This window comes from Urocitellus parryii, chromosome 7 (assembly GCF_045843805.1).
Source record: "Urocitellus parryii isolate mUroPar1 chromosome 7, mUroPar1.hap1, whole genome shotgun sequence".
Lineage (NCBI taxonomy): Eukaryota > Metazoa > Chordata > Mammalia > Rodentia > Sciuridae > Urocitellus > Urocitellus parryii.
In genome coordinates this window covers 59,948,853-59,973,258 of record NC_135537.1, presented here as the reverse complement: position 1 = coordinate 59,973,258, position 24,406 = coordinate 59,948,853, and the positions used below count along the sequence as shown (strand labels likewise).

At 37.3% G+C, this 24,406-nt stretch overlaps 1 protein-coding gene across 11 annotated transcripts in view; it reads right to left on the bottom strand.

The window, feature by feature from the left end:
• Positions 1–24,406, bottom strand: part of Eya1 (EYA transcriptional coactivator and phosphatase 1) — a 151,109-nt gene that overhangs the window by 52,348 nt on the left and 74,355 nt on the right. For all 11 annotated transcript variants that reach the window (XM_026397289.2, XM_026397298.2, XM_026397292.2 and 8 more), the window contains 2 exons: positions 15,196–15,335; positions 13,314–13,397 (listed from right to left, as the gene is read on the bottom strand). In XM_026397289.2, coding sequence (XP_026253074.2) covers positions 13,314–13,397; positions 15,196–15,335 — 224 coding nt within the window. The remainder of the gene's footprint in view (positions 1–13,313; positions 13,398–15,195; positions 15,336–24,406) is intronic.

Sequence of the window (24,406 nt, the reverse complement as noted above, 5' to 3'; positions counted from 1 at the left end):
CTAGAACTAATAAACACATCTGAAAGACAAAGATCAACACACAAAAATAGGTTGTTTCTATATACAGCAATGACCAAACTGGAAAGAAACTAAGAAAACAATTCCATTCACAATAGCAAACAACAAAAAGAATTAAATACTTAGAAATAAACAAAGGAGAGAAAAAAGACTAGTTCACTGAAAACTTCAAAGTATTGCTACAGGAAAGTAAAAAAAGACATGCCATGTTTATAGATGTAAGACTTATGTCAATACTACCAAACTGATTTATAGATTTAATGCATCTCTGTCAATTGTCCAATTTTTTTTCCAGAAAAAAAACCTATCCATCCTAAAATTTATATGGAACCTTAATGGATCCTAAATAGCCAAACAGTTTTAAAAAAGAACAAAGTTAGAGGTCTCTTACTTCCCAACTGCAAAAATCGCAAATCTATAGTAATGAGACCATGTGGTTTGGGCATAAACACAGATGTATAGACCAACAGAATAGAAACGAAAGACCAGAAGCAAACTCCATATATATGGTCACATGATTTTTGACAACGGGATCAAGACCATTCAATGGGGAAATGGCATTCAGGGAGCTGAATATTCATATGAAAAAGAATGAAGTTGGATTTTAACCTTATGTCAGGCATAAAAGTTATCTCAAAATAAATCAAAGACCTAAATACAAGAGCTTAACTCTAAATCTCTTAAGGGAAAAGCTTCAAGACGTTGAATATGGCAATGACTTCTTGGGTATGATATCCAAAGTCCAGGCAACAAAAGAAAAAACTAGATAAATTTGTCTAATCAAAATTAAAAACGTGCCTCAAAGGGCACAATTAACTGAGTGAAAAGGCAACCTACAGAATGGGAGAAACGCAAATCACATATCTTTGTAGAGGTTAATAACCAGCTCATATAAAGAACTCCTACAACAGCCAAAGGGTGGAAGCAACCAAGCGCTCATTGATGGATGAATGGATAAACAAAATGTGGTATGCATGTGCAATAGAATATTATGTAGCATTTAAAAGGAAGGAAATTCTGATGCATGCTGCAACACGGATAAACCTTGAGGACACTCAGCTGTGTGAAAAAAGCCAGTCACAAAAAGACTAAGATTATACTATATAATTCCACTTGAGATAACTGAAATTCAGAAGCTAAAAGTAGAATAGAGGCTACCAGAAAGTGTGGTAGAAGAGAATGAGGAATTCGTGAATGGATTAGGTTTTCAGTTTTGGAAAATAAAAAGTAGTTGTGGAGATTGGTTGCATAGCAATGTGAATATACTTAATGCTGCCAAATTATGTACTTAAAAAAGTGGTTAAGAAAGTAAAGTTTATATTATGGGTATTTTACTACAATTAGAAGCAAACACTTAAAAAATTAAAGAAATGATATTTAAAAAAATGTTTTGTTATAGATGGAAACAACACCTTTTTTTGTTTATTTACCTTTATGTGGTGCTAAGGATTGAACCCAGTACATCATACATGCTAGGCAAGCACTCTGCTTCTGAGCTACAACCCCAGCCCCAGCTATTAGATATTTAATGCTGGCAAGAAATGATAAATTTTGATAAATGGCTAAAGTACTAAGCACCATTTGTTATTTCTAGGTTTTTTTTTAAAACTTTCAATGGAATCCTAAATACATGCTGAAATATATACAAATTAAGGCATATGACATCTGATATCTGACTTGAAAAGTCATTCCTGGAGAAAGAGAGGCAGAAGCGGGATGTGGTTGGGATATAGACACAAGGTTGGCTAGGATTGAATATTTGTTACAGTTGGAGAAGTTACCTTGGGTTTCATTATAGTATTCCATCTACTTTTGTAGATGTTTGGGAGTTTCTACAAGAAGCTAAAAATATATGAAAATAGTCACTGAGACATGATGGTTATCTTTTTGGTGGTGAAACCTTGGACTAAAAGAATTTGGAAAATTTAAAGCACACCCAAACCATACTTTCAAAATGCAAAAATAAAATAAAATAAAAGCCAAAATCACAAAAGCCTTGTGAAGTTCCTCAGACTAACCCCCTTTCATTGAGAACATTCTAGGACCTCCTTGGGTTATCTGCTTACAGACTTAAGTGAGGATTTAGAATATACCCAAGACTATGTTAGTCTCTGCTTTGCCTTTATCAACTGCACTCATTTTTATCATATAGACTATTCTTTTCTAAGTATCCAGAGGAACTCCTATATTTATAATTGTAACCAAAGGATCTTCATTGCACACATTTAGGAATGTCAGTGTCACATTGCAATGTTGATCAGCTGCAAAGGAGAAATCTCAATGTAATTTAAGAACAGCTGTAACCCTAGAAGCACCCCGTTGAGGCCTCTGGCTTTTTTTTTTTTTTTTTTTGGTTGTATGGCTCCTGTGGATCCTGATTTTTCTTTTTTCCCCATCCACAATGCCAGTGTTATCATTTGACCTCCTATTACTAACAATTTCTCAACTAGTTAAATAATGGTAGCTTCTAGGAAATGCTTGTCATGAATAGGGAGACATGTTCCTTCTTCGCAGTTTTAATCCACTAGAGATTATGCAGTTTCACTCTCAGTGATCTGGAGCAGCCTTTGTTCAGTTTTACCCCAAAGACAGACTGTTGTTGAAGATGCATTCATCTCCTAGCAACAGCCTCTCTTATTAATTCATAAGCTCCCTGAAGGTAGGAATTACAGTATGCTACGATGTTGGTATTCTATAAATATAAAATCTGACTTTCTGTACAACTCATTTGGGTCAGGCCAAAACAAATGGCAACTCAGGCAGGGGAGGGGTGCATAGCCAGGCCTGTGTTTGTGTACCAGAGCCCCCATAACCCTGGAGGTGTTGCGTGTGCAACTTGAGAAGGGAGCCTTTTGGTGGTACAAGTTTCTGAATTACTTTATGAATGTTTTTAAATGATCATTAGCCACAACTAAACTATTCTATGCTAGAAGGATAAGATACTGAACATTATCTATTACTACCCTTCTGACAAGTTCTTTTGATGGAGTCTTAACACAGAGACCACCTCATATTAGCATTGGATCTTACTCAATAGGAAATCATTGTGAATTCTTGCAGGTTCTTGGAAAAGAGGGACGGTGGGTACATTCTTCTAATACTTTTGTTTTATTCAGTGACCAAGCTGAAGTTTACACTGCTGAGATTATTTTGTGCTTGTTTATGTTGAGCACTATTACGGTTATGTCTGCATTGCTAATTCCAGTATTTGCACAGGATATATGATCCTCTCTATTTTGTAAATATTAACTGTTTTGAAGGAGGTCTGTTTTCATCCTCTATTCTCTTCCTCTCCCCAGGAAGTTACACTTTTTAAATGTTGTACACACATTCATGCAAGTGGCTTATAGACATCCAGAAAGGGAGAAAGGAGCCATGATCTAATTTTACCGCCGACAGCCGAAGTAAATCATGTCTCAGAGTCCTTTGGTCACTCAACTCGGAGCAAAGCTTGGTGAGAAGGTCAGAATAGAGAGTTTTTAATGCTTTTGAAGAAAACATAAAGCAGTCAAACACTCTATCGATGGTGTTGCATAAGTATACATAATTTTTCCTGTAAAGTCAGAAGCTTTGTCTCCACGATAGCAAAACATCTTTTATACCCTGAATTCTGTCTGCAGTCAACAGAGCCAAAGTCTTATCATGGTCAGCCACAATGGAGCATCATGAGTGACCCATGGACAAGGTCCTTTCTCAACTACTCCCACTTGGCTTTGGTCAGCTCCGTGAGTTCCCGTTCTCGGTGCTCTCTACCTGCATAATATTTTGGCACAATGCACAAAATAACTACATGATCGTCAGAAAAGAACTACAGTCTAGCCTTCTGGAGAAAAGTAGATTTATTAATTGACCAAAACAATCACAAACACCTGAGAGAAAAAAGATGCAGCACTCAGCTATCAGCCTCAAAGAAACAATGAACTGTATTTATGGTGGCAATAATGAACCTCTATGGAATTGGGGTTGCTTCAGTAAAGATTTTCTTAATTTTTCTTTCTCAAAAATTCTACTTTGGGCTCAGTGTGTCCATGGCCCTTTGAGACTTGGAGATGGAAACTTGAAGGAAAACCTATTTATCTCTTTTTGGTTTTTCAGATCCAGAACATTTTTTTCTGAATATAAAAACAAAATATCTTTTCTCCTTCCTCTAGAAATCTTGAATCTAACCATTTATCTAACCACAAAAGTTCTCTACTTTTTATGTAACTGTGTTTTAAAGGATACAACCCAAGATTTTTAGTGTTGATTTAATAATGCCACAAATGCCAGATATTACATTAGATCTTGTACAGTCCAAAAGTCATTTCAATTTTATTGTAAAAGCTAAAAATAGAAGCAAAATGTTGATGAGGAAGCAGTTTCTCTTTATTATTGCTTAGATATACTCAGTAAAGCATTAAAAGAAAAACTGTTCCTATTTTTACTGCAGCTCTGGTTTATACACCTTTGCATATATTGTCCTATTATTTTTTTCCACTTTATTTTTCTACACTGAAAAACCAAAGAATTTAACAGTAAAATAAAGCAAGCAAATTATTAAGAAAAAAAAATTGACTAATTTCAATTAAGTTCAGACATTTAATAATTATTTTAATATCTAAGTCACTATTCCAATTTTAGATATTTATAGCATTTGGAATTTGTAATTGGGATCTACAAAGTAACTATGGTGTTATTACTAAACAAAAATTAAAACCCAAAAGAGAATGTTTGCCTTTTAATTATTATCCTAATGTCATTTTCAATTTATTAATATATTTAAAATATATAAATGTTTTTAGTACCTTTCCTCTTTGAATACATAATCTTATTAATTCTGTAAGATCAAAATCTACACAAACTCCTAGAAATTGCTATACTATTTTGGATCACAATGCAGAATATATCTTGTTTAAAAATTGCTATTTATTAATCTTAGATTAGAAATTGCTTCTGGAAGATGGTTCAACTATTTCAGGAAGTATGACTAGTTCCTCTGGATATGGTTCTTACATTTTTAATTTATGCAATAAATGATAAGTTTCCTAAATTCCACCTGCACTGATTTTATGTAGTCAGCTAAGCCTTCGTTGGCAAGCAATGACTTAGAGTTGCAGTGACCCAATGAGGTGTAATGCTATGAGGATTTGTTGCTCAATGTGAAAATCTCATTAAGTATGTTCAAATCAAGGACGAATCATTAGGCAATATCAATCAAATGAAAACGGGGGGAACCTACTATAGGTCCCTTAAACAATTCCTTACTTAGAATGCTAATATTACAGCCACAAACAGGACCTGAATGTCATTTATAAATTCTCCCTATTCAGTATCTTTTGTTTGGGGGGAAAAAAAGAAGCTGAAAAACAGGAATGGGCACTCTGAATACAAAAGTAGCTTATTTTTAAGGCACTGTATTGGTTGTTCATAGGGGAAGGATTAAGAATAAGCATTGAAAATTAGCTACCTTATCTGAGAAACGGGAAAAATTATATGCTGAAGGGTTTATTTCCTTTATAAAACATTACTAAAAATGTTATTCAGATGATATGTTCAATAATTTAGTGAGACCTAAGAAATCCATTGATGCCTTTTCTCCTGCTTATCAACCTTCTCTAAAAGGACAATATCAAGAGAATATTCATTTTTTTTCAAGTTTATAAGTCCCTATCACTGGACAGGTGGCCTTAAATGTTTTGAGAGTTCTGATGCAAATTAAAAAATAATCTGAATTACCACAAGGAATTGCATGCATGTGAAAAACAAATTGTGGTTGAACTATTGCCTGAATGAGGGGAAAAAAAATCAAAACCTGTGGTTGTGCTAATCAGGTAATTTTTACTGATTAGATATCTGATACTGGACTGTACTAATTTTCTCCTTACTTAAGAGACTGCCTTTCAACATCACGAAAATAATACCCAAGCAGAGAATTAAGAAAAAGAACTTCACCATTCCAAAGATTAATTTTGATTGTGGAGAAACCCCAATGAATCCCAAACACGGGAGAGCTGCCAAAAAAATGGTACAAAGAGAAAGAAGAAAGCCAGAGTGGACCTGGCCAAATTGGACTCAACACATAGGGGCCCAGGCGGTGCCAAAGGAAAGGCTGAACAGCTAAATCCAACCCAAAGACCTATCAAGATTTCATTTGTAACCACTCACCTATCTCCCCCCATTCTAGTATTACAGCCACTCTTTAGGCCTTTATTATTTCCTACTGGGCGTACTGCACAATAATTTTCTTTGCCATCAGATAATCTCCCCAACTGTGTACTCTGATCATGTCACTCTGCTGTTGAATATTGTTCATGGCATCCCCATGCCTACAGCACAAAGTCCTGACACTCAATGCTGTATACAGCCCTTCTTTGAGGGCAATGGACCAATTAGAAGATTAGACTTGATTCCTAGTACTGCCAGTTAATAGATGTGCTTCTTTGAGTGAATAATTTAGTTTTCCTGAGCCAAAGTCTCCTCATTGAAAAAAAATAAGAAACTAACTGAATAAGAAATCTGAGAGAGCAGTATAAACTGTAAAAGTTGAACAAAGGGGCAATATTTTAACTACCACTTCCACATATTTTATATTTATTTTCTCCAAATCTTTATACTCCAATACTTGATAGGGATTGACCCTTCTTGAAATGATTTGTCTACTTTCTCCTGTTGTTCAAAAAAACAAAATATGCACAATTGCTCCCTCCCTCCTCTGAACTCCCAGAGTAAGCAATAATATAATAGTTCTTACTTAGGGAATGTCCATGAGTCTATTTCTAGGTGCTTCACAATGACGGTTCTCCTAACCACCCTGCAATTGCCTCCATATCATAGATGGAAAGATTACAACAGCAGAAATGAGGCAGAGATACTTTTCCCAAGGCCACACAGCAAGGGAGGTCTGAAGCTGCTGATGGCTTGGCAGCATGGTGGATGGGAGGCTGGGAGGATTTCTGTTCCTTCAATCTTTCCTTTTGACATTCATGAGTAAGAAAAATAAGGCTTTACTCAATAAGGCAGCAAGAACATACAGTTCTGTTAGTGGTGGTTAGGAGGAAGGAGCTGGCAATGAAAGTGGCAGAGAGTGAACTTCAGAATAGGGGCAAAGGAATGGATAAAAAGGCTTATTGAGCTACAGATCCCTCTAATGTTCAGGAATGATTTTTTGTTGTTGTTGTTGTTGGTTTGAGAGTTTAGAGTCTATGTCATTCCACAGTACCCAGGAGTTGTATGTTGAACCATAAGTTATCTCATTGTTTGATTTAGTTTAGCATATACAAAATGAAGTCAGGGTACCACTCTGTGGGACTACCTTGGCCACTCATCATTCTGGAGCCCCATGGCCACAGAGCTTTGGGCACTGGTCTGCTGGGATGGCTAGAGCTGCCAGTGTTGCTCAGAGCGTGATTTGGGTTTTATCCATTGATGGAAAATTTGAGAATTAATCCTGTGACTCCTTCCTATTCACTAAAACCCATTCTCTCTTTCTTCCTTGGCATACAGCAAGGCCATATTTCCCAGCTTCTTTGGTACTGAAATGTGTGGCCAAGGTCAATGTCATGGGCAGAGGTGTGTGCCCCTTCTCAGACTGTCCCATAACACCTCTCATTCATGTTGCCCTGACTTTTCTCCTTTTGGATCAGATGATGGCAATGATCATCAGGACTCTTGAAAGCTATATTTATATTGTAAAGACGGCACAACCAATATATCCGTACCATGGATCCCTGTCCAAAGCAATTCACCTGGAATATCCACTCTAGGCTGTAAAAAGAGAAAATGATGCAGCTCCACTGTGTTTGAGCCACTCAGGCCTATTTGCTGTGGCTGTTGCATCTGCCCTAATGAATTCATGTGCTGACTTGTGCTTCCTTGGAATTCCAGATGCATAGAGGTGACATTGGCATTGAGTACACAGTTTTATCAGCTACAATGTTGCTGTCATTTAATTGTCTCTGTGCCTGAAGGCAGAATAAAGGGAATCACCAAGAAACTCAGAGCATGATAGAACAGGGGCAACCTCTCTAAGGACAATAAGGATTTTAGGCTTTGTGGGCCTTACACAGTCTAACATTTTCCTTTTGGTTTTGTTTATTTTTTAAAAATGCAAACAACATTCTTAGCTGAAAGGCCCCATAAAGGCAGGCCATAAGCCAGATTTGTCCTTTGGGGCAGGACCTGTCAATCTTTGATCTAGACTTTTAAAATCAAGAGAAAATAATATTTCAAAAGACATGAAAACTATATTAAACTCAAATCTGGGAACTATAAGTCAAATGTTATTGGAATCCAGCCACATTTATTTATTTATGTGCCATCCATAGGTGCTTTGGCAGTATGAGAGCAAAGCTGAGAAGTGATGACAGGCATATGGCCCACAAGCCTAAAATATTCATTCTATGACCCTCTACAAAGAGAGTGCCAACCCCTGATCTAGAGATTCCAAAAAAGAGAGATCACACTATTTTAGTAGCCAAACCTCGTACAACCCAATAGGACGCTAGGTGTCCTGCTGTACTATGTCATGCTAAGGGTTTGGCATTCTCCCTACCCCTTGTTGAGAGGCCTATCCTTAAAAGATCTGAGATTAGTGTTGCCCCCTATGAAATAGGAACAACAGTCTTTCGGGTTAACTGGAGTGTTCGGATGAAATGGGCTAGATAACCGCTCTGAAATTCTCCTTTCCTCAATGCGCTGAATGATCACACTCACCAGGGAGGTTTACACCATGTAAACTCATACTCTGAAGATCGAGATCCCTTAGAAGCCTGGCAGATTATTAAAAAAAAATAAATCAAAGAGCAGCCACAAGGGCATCAGTCCACTCATGCTTGTCTTACTATTGGTTGTCACCATTCATAAGCCACTATGCTTCAATTCTTACAACAACTCTACATGTCAAACAAATGGCTTTATGGATGAAAAGGTGGATCGAGACTCAGCAAGAATAGTTTGCCCAAGGTCAAGAGCTGAAAAGCGATGGGTGAGCACCATTTGAATTCAAGTAGATCTAAATTCAGTTCTAAGTTATTGGCTTTTCAGCTCTTGGGGCACTTCACATACTGTAAATCCACATATTTGAGGACACTGCCACCTAATTACTCACTGACCACCATGCCCACATTCAAATATATTTTTAACAGTCAAGTCTCACCTACATTCAAATATATCCAGTACTTGCTGAATACTTATCACATGCCTGACATGGTCTGAACATGCTTTCTACATTGGGTCCCTAACCTCTCCCAATTCCAAGTCTGTAAAACGCCTTTGACTGTATCAGTTTAAGAGCAAGAATGCTGAATTAAATGAGTTCTGGGCATTTAGGGAATTTTTAATAGGTCCCACAATTATGCATACTAAGCTTTATGCTGTTTAAAGTATTCATGTTTTGTTTTTTATGTAAAATGAGGAGGCTCATACACTTAAGATTCATTCTAGCCCACATCCCTGTAAGATACAAGTGCTAGCTAAATAACAAGAAACAGAAAGTGTGGGAACACCCAAGCCACTGGTGTAGATATCTTAAGAGGTCCTACCATGAGAGGGGGAATTATTATTATTTTTTTATTGGTTGTTCAAAACATTACAAAGCTCATGACATATCATATTTCATACATTAGAATCAAGCAGAATACAACAGTTACTAATAGGGCATTATGTAAAAATGTGGAAGTATAACCAATGTGATTCTGCAATCTGTATTTGGGGTAAAATTGGGAGTTCATAACCAACTTGAGAGGGGGAATTAAATTTGAGTTATCATCACAATGTTTATTTTAAAATATAAGTCTGGGGTAGGTACTATGATATTAACAATTGGATTATAATATCTATTTTAGAGACCAATCAATAAAAACCGAGATTAATTTTCCTTAGTGAAATTCAGAAATTCAGATTGAGTTTAAAAGTAACTTTTTAAAATATATTTTTAAAAAATGACAGCTAGGAGAGACGTTACTAACAGCATCCAAATTAATAGTAGCAACCAGAGACTTACTTTCCTGCTACCATATTGTTTCTTTCCTCCTCCTTAGCCATAGCTGTATAGTCTCCAGCACCCTCTTTTTGTTCTCATTGCCTTTGTTATAAAACAACAGTTCTTGTAACACCCAACATGCCTTCTTCCCACAGCTAGGATTACATGGAAGGTGGGACATTCCCTTACTTTTTTTTTTCTTTTTTGGTACATATTGCTGTAACATGCTCTAATTTTGCATTATATCAACCAGATCCTGTATCCCCTTACTGAATGGCCCACTCATTGAGTTGCCTAAGCTACTGTGACTAAGCTTCTTCTCAAGTATCTGGTTTCCATAGTGACAGAACAGCTACCGCATTGTCGGGCATTCATTTCTTTGTGTGTCTGTAGGAAGCCACATGCTTCCTTGACAATGCTCAATAACACAACTAAAATACCGTCTTGCCATTGAACTGCTTTTAGACTTTAGGGGAACAAAAGTGGTGCAAGACCTTCGGATCAGCTTAGTTGTTATTGCTAGGGCGTATCCTTGTTGAACCACATATTTTTACAAGGCTTGATGAGAAGTGAGAGCAAATTCAGATCAACTCTAATGATCTCTAGTGAGAACATTGAGTAAGCTCTCTTGCATGCTCTGGTTATGACTTGACATCCTCAGTAATGCATCTTCTAGTCACCCTGACAAGAAGGGATACCTCCAGGTGATGAGATAGCAAGTCGGCCACAGTATCCAGCACAGAGGCAATGCTCAATAAATGTGTAGGAGGAAATCAAGCCAGCACCCTAGGGAGCTTCTGACCCCAAAACTGGGCACTGCTGAGCCTTAATTTGGCATCTCCTTCCCAGATCAGTCCTTCTGGGTGCCCCAGGCTCACCTCACAACTTCCTCCTTGCCTTATCCCAATAGGCATCTAACAGGCATCTCAAACTTGACCAACGGCTAAACTTTACATTTTTTCTCCAAATTGGTTCTTCCCCATCTCGACAAATACATGACTATTTTCACAGGTGCTCAGGACAAAACCTGGGAATTATATTTCACTTTCTCTGTTACTTAACTACTCACAACTCCAATCCAAATCATTTCTGAATTCTATTCTCTCTTTGCAAAATAATCCAGGATCCCATCTTTTCTAATTCTACCGCTAACGATTCTGATCCCTGCTAAAGCTTCCTATTGAGATTCCTATTTTTCTTTCCCTGCCATTAATTCTCCACAATTTGCTAAGTACTCTAAAATTGTAACTCTGAGCTCACCTCCCCCTTGAAGTTCTCTGCTGACTTCCTGTGGCATGTGGTGAGATCAGCCTTCCTAAGTATGGCTGGGAGGCTGTTTGGAACCTGTCCTCATCCCCAACCACATCTCTACTGAGGCTCTGTCTTCATCACTGAGCTCAGTCACATGGGGCCTCACTGTCTGTCAAACAGCAAATCCTGTCCTGTCTCCACTGGCTGTTTCCTCTGTTTAGAAGGCTTTCTCCAGATGGCCACATGCAGAGCTCAGGCCCAAAGTCACCCTCAGGAAGATCTTCCTCAAAACAGGCTTCTTTAAGTTTCCCCTCAGCCTCCTCAACTTATCAACAAAGAGTAAACTTAAAATTAAATAATTCTGATCACCCATACTTTAAAGAATATATAAGGTTGACTTTGAGGATTATATGAGAAATATGATATGCCCTAGTATGAGAAAGTTAAATAAGCAAACCAAATACTATTTGGTAAAGCCCTAAAATACTTATGGTTGATACTTAAACATGAAAACAAATTCAAATTTTATATATTCTCTCTCTCTCTCTCTCTCTCTCTCTCTCTCTCTCTCTCTCTCTCACACACACACACACACACACACACACACACACACACACACTTTTGTGTGAATTCCAGTCACCAGCTTTCTTCTTTAGGAGTTAGCTGAAGTGACATAATGGCTCAGTTGAGAAGATATTCAAGGCATGTTGATAGTTCAGTGTTTAATAAATTTTTAGGTAACAATTTTTATAGAAATAGGTTTAACAGTAGTATTGATAGAAGATATAACAAAACAGACAACAACACAACTCATGTTTACTGAATCCTCATTGTGTGCTGGCCACACAAAACTTTTTTTTAATGATTCTATGAACTTTTATTTGTTAATTATCTTCTTCTCATAGAGAATTTACTTAACAATAAGATGGGACATACTGCGTTTTATAGATATGTCTAAATAGAAATTCAAATGATGTAATATCCTTGTTTTTTTTGTGCATGTGTGTACACATATGTGCTTCTAGCCTTTTTGTGATTAAGTGTGACTTTAGGATTAGGAAAGCTGGATTGTTAAGCTAAAGTGATCATATCCATACCTTCACCTCCAGATTGCATAATAGTTCCACAACAGGACTCAATGTATATTTATTGAAATAAATATCTATGGAAAGAAAGAATACTTGGCCTATTTGTAATGAGAACAAATCCATTTATGGGTATCAATTTTAATATTTAATTCTGATAAAACTCTGGAGTCATCAAGATGTAAGAACTCAGTTTCTAAGGCTCTAAAGCAATAGCTTCAAGGATCTAAGACTTAATAATATTTATTTAAAGATTAAAAAACTAGAAATATCATTTCCAGGAGAATTTCAGGAATTAACTGTAGTCAATTTAAATAACTTGAGTTTTTCATGGGAAATATTTATAAAACCAATAGGCAATATACTAAAAAGTAATTTTTAGGTTTTGAGAAAACCAAATATAGAATACATTGAAATAGATGATCTACTCATAAGAGGTGGTCTGTAATATTCTTCTTTACCTACAATACCAAGATAAATACTACAGCTCTAACATGGATGTATTAGTCTACTGCTAAACATGCATACCATTCAAATACATTTAGCTCCAATAGCAATGGACATGTAAAGACATACATAACAGGCATTTTAAAAGTTAAATACCAATTCTGCTCATCACTGAAGATAAGAGCAAGTGAAATATATACTCCATTAATGTCTTTGGAATTAAAGGACAAGGCAAATAAAAAATACAACACAAAAATATCTTTCTATGTCACCTATGTATTGTAGATAACATTCAATCATGTTTATTCACTGGGCCTGAAATAAGCATGAGTTTAATAGCATAACGTCTATCTATAAGTTGTGAAAATAATCTGTTTTGGTTCCTTTATGTGTTTCTGACTTACTTGTATATTTGACTATAGCAATAAGTTATTTTCCTTTTTATATTTTGAATTTATGACATCAATTTAAATTTTGCTTATTTGGACAACAAAATAAATTCTAGGCATATTTATTCCAAAGAAATTTAAAAATGGATGCCCGTTGGTACTCACCCTTCCATATCTGTTGGCGTAGGACCCCGTAAGCAAGGAATGGAAAACAATGATTGTCTCATCCAAGTCCCAGATGAACACTCTCTACAAAGGAAGAACCAAATCAATGTGTCTGCCATTGGTTGAGAAAACTGTCATCCAGTTAACTTCAACATAAAAATGTAGTCTTAAAATGGGAGAAAAATGAGAAATCAGAATTTACTTGTTTTTAAGACATAACTGTTCCAAAGAGCATCTTGCAGACTTTTTTCTTCTTCCCCAGATATTGTCTCAGATGAGGTATAGGAGGACAATTGGACTGGCAATATCAATCTCACATAGGGGAAGAGTAATGTATTTTCTTTTCCTTTTGTAGTAGAATCCCCAACAAAAAATGAACTATAAGGTTTGTTCTTAACTTCTGAGACAGAAGACAATCCATTAAAAATCACTCAATTTATCTTTTTTGTTATCTTTGTTCATTAAGAAGTGTTAAATAACTAATCTTGTGTTTCATTCTTATCAAGCCAAAAAAAACTGAAACTTTTCATTTATCCACCTTGTGTCAACTATTGGGCAGTTATCAAAGTGATGGAATATATTATTGACCCTTTGAATCCACAAGTTATTCAAATAAGAACAGAAAATACTTGGAAAAAGAAATTTCATCTGTGCTGAACAGGTAGACTTTTTTTCTGGTTTATTATTCCCTAAATAATGTAAGATAGCAATCATTTTCATAGTCTGCATTGTATCAGGTATTATAAGTAATCCAGAGAGGACTTAGACTAGTGTTCAGGAGGATGCATACAGGTCTCATGCAAAAACGCTGCCATTTTATATGAGGGATCTGAACATCTGTGGATTCTGTCACTTGCAGAAACGTTCTGGAACCAATTCTATGACTGCCAAGGGATGGCTGTATATTTTTGTGGCTGGGATTTTTTTTTTTTTTTTTTTTTTTTTTTTGCCCTCAGATTGTAGATATTTAACAACGTTAGCAGACAGACCACTCATACTCTTGGACACCCTTTTGGGGTATTTTGAATTGGATTTGGAGGAATTAGTTTCAAAAAGGTCTTTGAGACACCATGAAAAACCTCCCAAGTCTGCTTCTCTTCTTCCCAGTCCTACTCATACCAGTACATATTCATGCACATAGATGTTGCTGGAAAATTTTTCATCTTTTCAGCCAAAATAATCATGTTTTCCACCATCAGATTTCACTTTGGCAAAAGCAGAAACTTAATTGCAGTGGATTCAAGGCTATGAAATCTACCACCCTTTCAGTTCTTACTTAATCCTTCCTGCTTTTGAACTATACCAAAACATGTCTCAGAAGGTGATTACCATTTCAGTTTAGAAATATTCCAGGCTTTCCTTTCTCAATATACACAAGTAGGTCTTCAATTTCAAAGTGAACTTTATTAAGCATTTTTAGTCTGCCACTTATTTAATAGAAATGGCAATGGTACTGAATAGTACAACAGAATCTTGTTCAAGAATAATGACATAGTTTTTATATATTTCATAAGACAAAAATAAATAAATGCTTTACCATATAGTTACTATGAAAGAAAACACAGAAATATATAATTGTATAGGGCTTGGGATGTAGCTCAGTGGTGAGGGCTTTCCTACCATGCATAAGGCCTTGGGTTCCATCTCCTACACCAAAAAAAAAAAAAAAAAAAGAAAGAAAGAAAGAAAGAAAGAAAGAAAGAAAAAGGATGCATAACCTACCTATAGTTAATATGGAAGAGAGAAAATATTGCTTTAAAGTTAATATGAAAAAGAAAGCAATAACAAAAGCATTTGGATACTGATCATAGCTGTTTCTGTAGAATCCAGTCAGGTACAGGATGCCCTATATTTATTTACATGAGTGTCAGCAATGACATACCTCAAGATCAGAATCTGGAGGAGGTGAAGGATTATTGTTTCTTCTTCCCCGTCCACGCGATTTCCCATCTGAACCTCGACGCAATCGATCAGAATCTGAATCTTTAATGGGTGTTGAAGGGCTGTGTATTGTACTGTACTCTGTAAGAACACAGGAAGGACTTTCATTTTTTAGTTCCACCACCATGGTGTCAAGATCAACCTTGTTTTAACTCAGAGGGAAGTTTGAAAAGTAAAGAACATTTCATTCTGCTTAAGTCCTACATTATCTTTAACTTGCATTTGGTAAATGATTTATGAGATATTTGATTCCAAGATCCGTTTTGAAAGAAAGAGTGATCAAAAACAATGAAAATTTAATTGGAGGTGAGAGACAACAGGCTGTACTAAGTTGCCTAGATTTTCCTTGGGGTTTCTCTGTCGCTAGAGAGAAACCTCATCTACTTCTCTCACTCCTCAAATGGCACCAGGGTACACTGAGAGCCACACACATTTTCCTCAGCTGTGGCTCTCCCAGCTCCAAGAAGGATTCTGGTTCATGGGAAAAGACGAAAAGGAAAACCATCTCTGTGGCAAGGAAAACCGAGCCAGCAAGCAGATTTTTTTTTTCTTTGGAAAGTTTTAAGTCCCCATTTTCTTCCCCATTGTATGTGACAGCAAGCAGGTGGACAAGATGAGGGCAGATATGTGGACAATGCCTGTACTTTGTATAGGATCCGATACATGCTCTTCTTGTGTCTCAGTCTCTGAACCAAACATCCCAAACCAGGCAGAACATCAACATTATTTATCGGGCTCACTCAGAAAAACCAGTGAAATAATTACACAGAAACCACAAAATAAAGAACAACTCCCAAATAAAAAAGAGCTGAGCAGCAGGTGTGAAGTTGGGGTAGATTCTTATCCTGTGTCCAGAATGAACAAAAAACATTCACTGTCATTTTTAGGCACATTTTTCCTCCATCTATCTAGTATACCAGATAATCTCCAGGATCCCCAAATTCCAAAAACCAAGTGTGCTCTCTCTCTCTCTCTCTCAGCTCTTTCTTTACTAGATAAGGGTTAGAATCTCTTCATCTAATAGGAGGAATGACTCTTTTCACTCTGATGATGACATATATGTCATTAAACAGAAAACTACACACAGCAGCAATTAAAGGTCTGACAGCCTTTGTTAATATACCATCAGCCATAACTACACCAGCAAGGCCATCTGTCATGTGCATCAGAGCAGATAGAAACAGACTTAGAACAAATTTCATTCTAAATTACATGAAACAGCTCTGGAGTTCCTGTTTAATCTAAATACCAGCATAAGCTCTCACCACTATTAGATGAGACTTTTGCAAGTCTTCGTCCATCACTAACAAGATGGCAAAAGTCCTCATATAAATTGATCATGCACTTCTCATACCCAGAAACCACAGGATGACCTATAAGCCCATTAGTTAATTATGGTCAATATGTCCACAACAACTCCTCTCAATGGATCAACTTATTTAGTTATCTGGGATGTATTTTTGAGCTTATTCATCTCACAGGCGTGTTAGAATATGACACTGGCTGGTCAATATTAATCATTCTCTCAGTCTATGTTAATATTCTTGTATTGCAGGGCCAGATAGCTAAGGTGTCTTCTCCTTAAGATGTTCTGAGCCAAGCATCAATCTTCCATATTTTACAGAGATCCAAATGAATATATTTTAAATTTGTTAAGGGGATTTGAAATTGTTTGTTGAAGAAAAATGGCCTTCCGTATTAAAAATATACTGCAACATACATCTCCATGGAGGCATCTAAATCATCCCTTCCTGAAATAGAACTGTGAACAATCTCTTTCAGGGTTTCAAAATAAGATACATTTTGCAATGGGCCGAGATGGCATTTGATTCAACCCGCACTTCCAATACGTCCACTATAAAATCTATCTCAAATCGTGGCTTCTTCGGCTTTTGGAAGTTCTATTTGAGAAGAACTAAAACAAATCAAGCAATATCTTATTGCCTTAAGCCATGTCCTTGACTTCTGGATAGAGTTAATTTTGCCCTCAAAGCAGTTCACCTCATGTAGGTTTTCTTAACTTATATCTCCTCTTATTGATTGTCCTTTCCTTTATTTATTTATTTTGGTGTTTACCTCTTCTTTTAAATTACAAATTAAAAATTTTTAAATATTCACCTCAAGTTTTCTTTTTTCTCTTTTTCATTCTTTCTTTAAAAAAAATAGATAAGCTATAATTTTGTAAGCCCATCTCAAAAAAACAAATTAATTGAGCCAAGAAAAAAATGTGAAATCATGTTATCTAAGAGAAAAAAAAATTCCTAAAAGATGAACAACCTGATACCTTTAAATATTAAAGTAAATGCATGATCACACCTTACAGGCTTCCACTTATTAGAAGACAAAATTAAAGATATGGCAATCTACATAAAAACAACAACAACAACAACCCCTCTTGCTTTTTGTTCTATGAGGTGGAATTAAATGCTTCTGAGTTTCTCTACCAGCTTTCCTTACTCTAACTTCTCCTTCCTCCTAGTTGTACAAAAACAACTCAAATAATTTAATCTTCTAATCCATGGACAGCTCATGTTTCACTAAAACCCTCTTTAAATTATTCAACTTTACCCCCACTGAGAGCATGGGTGTGAAAATACTTTGAAGAGCATTCATTTAAGAAACCAGGGACTGGATATTATGTTTGCATTGTTCTAGGCACTGTGCAAGGAGCCTGAGAGTAAGGATGTACCAAGTAGACACAGTCCCTGTTCTCTGGGAGCTTAAAATGCAGAGGAAGGCATTGACTCATACACAAAAATGAGAAGTTGCAAAACAATGTGGAAAAGAAATTCTGACATGGAGAAGGCAGAATGCTGGGAGACCATGGAGGAAGTCCTCATAACTCAGATCCCCAAGATATCAATGGGTCCTAGGCAGGTGCATGAGCAGGTAAAGGTATAGAAAGAAAATCTGTCGTGATTAAGAACTGGAAAACAAAAACAAAAACAAAAAAATGAAAATGATCTGACCCAAATGCCCAGAAGAGCACAGCCCTGAAGCTGGAGGGACAAGCAAAGAATTCCACAAGCCACTGGTGCCCCAGCTCTAGCATGGAAAGGGCAGGAGACAGGTCACCCCTGAGAAAGGGAGGCCAGTCGAAGGATAATTCAGTCATCCACATGAGAGATGGTGGTGACCTCGACACAGGGGGTAGGGATAAAGATGGTGACAGACACAAAGCATCATTTCGAGGTGAAATAAAAAACTAAGTGGATACGGAAGAAAGAAGAATGCAAGGACCCTGCCCTTGTCAGTAGTGTGGCATCTGGGTGGATTTTAATACTAAGTATGGGACTTAGAAAGAAGAAGGAGATTACAGGGAAGACTAGAAGGGAGAATTCAGGTTCAGCTTTGGACATAATTTGAAGAGACTGGAGGCATCCAAATACAGATGCCCAGTAGGCTGCTGGACTGCTCCAAAGCTCAGGAGAGAAATGTGGGCTGGGTTCGGGTTTGGAAATTGGTACCAGCTGTAATTAAAGAAATGGGTGTAGATGAAGCAATGTAGTGTGTATAGAAGGGATGGACTGAGAGACACAGATGGGGTGTCAAGAGAAAACCCAGGTCGGTATTGCAGAGGAAGGCGTTCATCAGGAAGGAAGGAGTGATCAGTAACTTCAGATCAGCCCAGAGATAGAAGACATAGGTAAAATGAAGACTCAACCCAAGAATACTCCAGATATAGAGTCACAGCATCCTTGGAATACACGGCAAGAGTATAAATTTGAGGAAGTAGAAAAGTAAGCAGATGGCAAAATTTCTAAAAATATAACTGATGACTCTCTAATGGCCAAATCCAATAATTGCTATTGAGTCTTCCATGGTCTCTGACCTCCTTGGGCTATGATGACCACTCCTCCTTTAATTACCTTGATTTCCTTTTCTTCTTTTCATACTATTCCTTCTCAGTCATTAAGCCCAAAGCTTAAAGGCTCGTGTTCTCTCCATAAGCGATACTAAAAGAGGTGATCTGGGACAAGAAGTGGGGTCACTCTGCCTAATAATTCAATGATTCCTTCATGAAAAAGTCTTCTAGGATTAAAAAATAGGGCTCGAGTTGTAGCTCTGTCGTTGAGCACTTGCCTCACATGCATGAGGCACTGGGTTTGATCTTCAGCACCACATTAAAATAAATAAATAAATAAAACAAAGATATTGTGTCCAGCTGTAACTAACATGAAATAAAATAAAGCCAGCTAAGGTAAACAATGTGCTTGGTGACACAGCTGGTTACCTTCTGAAGCAACTTCTTCAGTTAGACTGCTCTAATAATTTGCGGTCAGTGGGTGGGCAGCCCACTGGTGGACTAGATTTTGAGTAGCAGGTACTAGAGCTTCCTCCATGATCCTCTCATCTTACTGCAGCTCTCAGTGGTTGTCCATGTCTATACGAGGGCTTTCCTGAGAAACTCCAGACAGATAATGCTAAAGCTTTACCTCCTGATCTCTCAACTCAGTGTCCCACTGTTTGCAAGACTGCTCTACCTGAACACCACAATTAAACACTTATGCAGAAGGAATTCTCTCTGTTAATAAGTTTGACTAATGGTCAGCATCTCTCTAGCTTTCGTACCCAGAAGCTCCATCAAAGTAAGACTGAGTTGTGTGGGTTTTTTTTTTTTTTTTTTTTTTTTTACTCCTAATTACTTTTGGTCTAAGTTCAAACTCTCCTCATCTCTTGCCCCAATTCTTATAACAGGCTATTTCCAGGATTGCTAGTCTCAGTCTTTCACCATATACCTTGAGTGCCCCGAACTCCCAGCAAGGAAAAGGAAGGCGAGGAGTCCAGATTCTACAACATGGAGCACTGGACTTGGTTGCCACATTTTGAATCTTTACCTCACTGCTAATTGGCAGTAGGACTATGTTGGTTATTTACCCTTTGAATGACTCAGTTTTATCATCTGTGAAACAGGAATAAAAGGGACAAAATCAGATAAGACTAGTATATCCATAAAGGCACTTACAGTAGTGCACAGCATCAGCACTTTATGATGTTGACAACCTTAAAAAAGAGAGAAAAGTCTCAAGGAATCACTCTACAACCTCATACTAAATATTCTCCATGCTCACAGACTACTTCAGAAAGACTAACCTTATTATCTCAGTTCTCTGAAAGTGCCATAACTTTGTACATGCTGTTCTTTTTCCTTCAAATGCCTTTTCTCAATTCTTAGACTCTTCCTGATCTGTCTATAAAATTCCTATCAACCTTAGATATGATGCTCAATAATCTTTGTGAATTTTCTCTCTAAATCTCATTTTCTTCTTTGTAACTACTCTCTTACCTCTATTGTTGGGCCATATGATGTCTGCAATTATTTATGTCTACAGTGGATAATAAGTAACTGGTCAGAATTATTTTGAGCAAATGTCTATCAACTCTGATGAGAGTAGAACCTGGTGGTATTCAGTTCTGTATTCTGAGAGCACAGTGTCTAGCATGCAAAGTAGATGTGAAAAAAATCAATGATGCAAAGAGTGTTTAACTCTATTAAAAGCTATGAAAGTTATCTAATTATTTCCACCAGCTAGTCAAAACATTTATAACTGGGAAATAGTTATATTTACTTTAGAAATTCATTGGAAAGGGAAATAGCTGTATTTACTTTAGAAGCTCATTGAAAAGTTAGTGTTTACCTATTCAATCATAAAATATTAAAATCTACATAAGGTCATTAAAATTCTACATTTGTAAATACTACAGAATGTTTCCATAAATCCTTCGGTATTAAAAAGAAAAACAAAGACCTGGAACTCAGAAAAGTTCATCCAGTTACCCTGAGGGAATAACTCCTGTTTTTTCCAGATTTTTCAGTTCCCAGTCTCCCTGTCAAATTGAGGACATAGGCTGGGTTACTTAGCTTTAGAGTTCTCCTACCTATAGCTGTAGACTTACTAAAGCTTCCTAATGGTCAGCTCTTCATCTTACCTCTTAAACAACTCAGGTGAAGTCCAACCTTCAACAACCATCAGTTTAGTGTCTACTTTATCTAGTCCAAACTCTTCATCTGGTTGTATTCTTATCCTCCCTGAGCATGTCCTCTGTTTGCTTTGCCAAAGCGTTTTCAAAAGGATGGTCAATTTAACCTGGGTCTATGATATCTTAATCTGATGCACTTATAAGTCATTGTTATTTTATCAGGTGTAGAATAGTAGCCATAGTAATTTGTGTATGTTGGAGAAACTTGTATATATTTACTTAAAAATTAATTCTCCATTTGTGAACTGCCTAAATCCATTGCAAGTTTTAATTTTATTTTAATTGATTAATTGCAAGGCTGGGGATTGAACCAAATGGTGCTCTACCATTAAACTATACCCCAATCCTTTTTATTTTTTTAATTTTTAAACAGGGTCCTTTTTCTTCTTTCTTTTTTCATTTTGTGTGTTTTGTTTATTTTTTGGTACCAGGGATTGAACTCAGGGACACTCAACTACTGAGCCACATCCCCGGCCGTATTTAGTATTTTTTAATTTAGAGACAGGGTCTCACCGAGTTGCTCAGCTCCTCGCCATTGCAAGGATGGCTTTGAACTTGTGATCCTCCCACCTCAGCCTCTGAAGCCACTGAATTACAGGTATGTGCCAATGTGCCCAGCTTGAGACAGGGTCTTGCTAAGTTGCCCAGGCTGGCCTTAAACTTGTAATCCTCCTCCTCAGCCTCCTGAATAGCTGGGATTACAGGTGTGTGCCACCATGCCAAGCTATAGATTTTCTATTCATATATATTCTCATATATATATATATTTAACCCTTTTTTATAGTTGCAGATTTTTTCCCAGTCTGATATTTCTTGAAATTATGCTTTCCTTCATAGAAGCTTTTTATTTTCAGTGTCTTGCTGCACAGCATGAAGGCCTGGTTGGCTTCTTAAAGATTTAGGGATAAGCGTTCACATTTATTCTAGAGTAGCAGGAGACTTCTGATCTAATCTTACACCCCTGGGACTAGATAGGCCAGTGGTGGCTGTAAAGGAAGTAGAATTCGGGGCTCCTGCAGGCTCCCTTCTCTGTGTTGGGGGAGGATGGAAGTCGTCCTTACTCATTTCTAAGTCTGAGTGAGATGAAGGACTATTCCCCCCAAACAGAATGAAGTAACTGATCTCTGAGCAGAGAGGAAGCTCTCACCACATGTACAATGACATTGGAGGGAGGCCAGAGGAACTATGATCTCTGGCTAGACCCTGAATCTATCTAAGATGATACTGCACACAAAATGAAAGGTAGAGCTGTTCATGAAATCCTTCGAAACACCATTTGAATTTAGTGAACATGAAACAGGCTCATCAATAACTATATTCTATTTATGGCTATAAGGGATCCAGAGAAGAGAACATAACGCTTCTCTACACATGGATATTGTCACGTTTGAGACCCAAACTTTAAAACACATGGGATGATTTCACAAGTCAATATGAACTGGATGACAGACAGCAGTTGACACTGAGGCATCCCTGAACTCTGAGACTGTCAAAATCAACCTAAGAATAGGCAGATATTATCTTAACAGATGGTATACCAAGCCCAAATTAAGAAAACTGAAAGGATACAGAAGGTTTAAGCTCCAATTCAACAGGAAGGAACACAGTGCTTCCCTTGGCATTCCCTATAGGAAGGCAGATGCATCAAGTTCAATGCTACTGGCCAAAAGAATCATGCACCCATTGGGCATATTTCTAATATCTTAAAATAGTTTTCCTATGGGAGGAAACTCTTCTGTGAGAATTGAGTTTAATCACTTTAAGGTAAGTAAGGAGTGTAGCATCTTTAGGTTTGGGCAAGACAAAACCACCTTTAATGGAAATTACCCAGAATTTCTCCCCAAAACTATGAAATTAACCCAAGGGACAGTTGGATGGGCAATAGGTATAGTATAGAGCATGGAGACTGTCAGTCAGCTTTGCATCACTGTGACAAAATACTTGAGAGAATCAACTTAATAAGGTAAAAAGTTTATTTTGCCTCATGGGTTCAGAGATTTCAGCCCATGGTCACTTAGTCCTGTTTCTTTGGGCTTGTGATGGCACAGTACACCATGGCAAGTGCACATGGCAGAGGGTGCCTGAAGCAGAGAGAAAGACAGAATGAGGCTGAGGTCCCAATATCCACTTCAAGGTCAGACTCTCCCAGTGATGTCACTTCCTTCCACTAGGCCCCACTTCCTGAAGATTCCACTGCCTCTCCATAGTATCAATGGCTGGAGATCAAGCTTTCAAAAAATGGGCCTTTAGGGATATTCAAGATCTAAACTGCAGAAGAAACCAACCTATCCATACAATTTAATTCTGATTATTTTTTGATTGTTTCCAATTCCTAAATAGTAAGCTTTTCCTGTAAAGAGTAAATATCTGAGGCTTTCTGCCTTGGTCAAGAAAAGCTGCTCATTCTACAGGAAACTTAGAAAATTTAGGTGAAAAGGCAAATGGGAAAGGAGCATGCAGCACTTCCACACTGAGCATTTAGATTTTCCCTGACTTAAAGTGACCTCTCAGAGCCTAATCTGATAAATAATCCTGTTATGGCTTGATCTTTAATGGCCACCCAAATGGTCATGTTTTGGGCCATGCAGCAGTGCTCAGAGGTGAAAAGATTGCATTATGATAGGACTGATCTCATTGGGGGATTAATCCATTTGATGGATTAATAATTCAAATAGACTACTGCATGGTAGGCAGGTGAGTGTGGCTGGCAGAAGTATATCACTAGAGTTGTGGCCTTGGGAGCTATGTCTGTCCTGGTCCCTTCCTCTCTTTCTGCTTCCCAGCATCCATGAGCTGAGCAGTCTCCCTCTGCCATACCTTTCCACCATGATGTTCTGTCTCATCTCGGGTCCATAGCAATAGAGTTGGTCAATCATGAACTGAGACCTCTGAAACTATGTGCCAACATTACCTTTTCCTCCTCTGAGTTGTTCTTGGCAGGTCTTTGGTTACAGTGATGAACTTAACTCACACAATTTCTAACGGGGCCCACCTCTAATTCTCTAGACAACATTTTATAAAACCATCTTTGCTCCTGTACGGCAGCTGGGGAAGGGTGCCTAGATCTAACCTCTATGGGCTGTTCCTCAGAATTCAAAACTGAAGCTCATATTATTCTCAAAACTCTAAAGAAATTCCAGTGGTGGCTTAAACTTCATGCTTGAATTCTC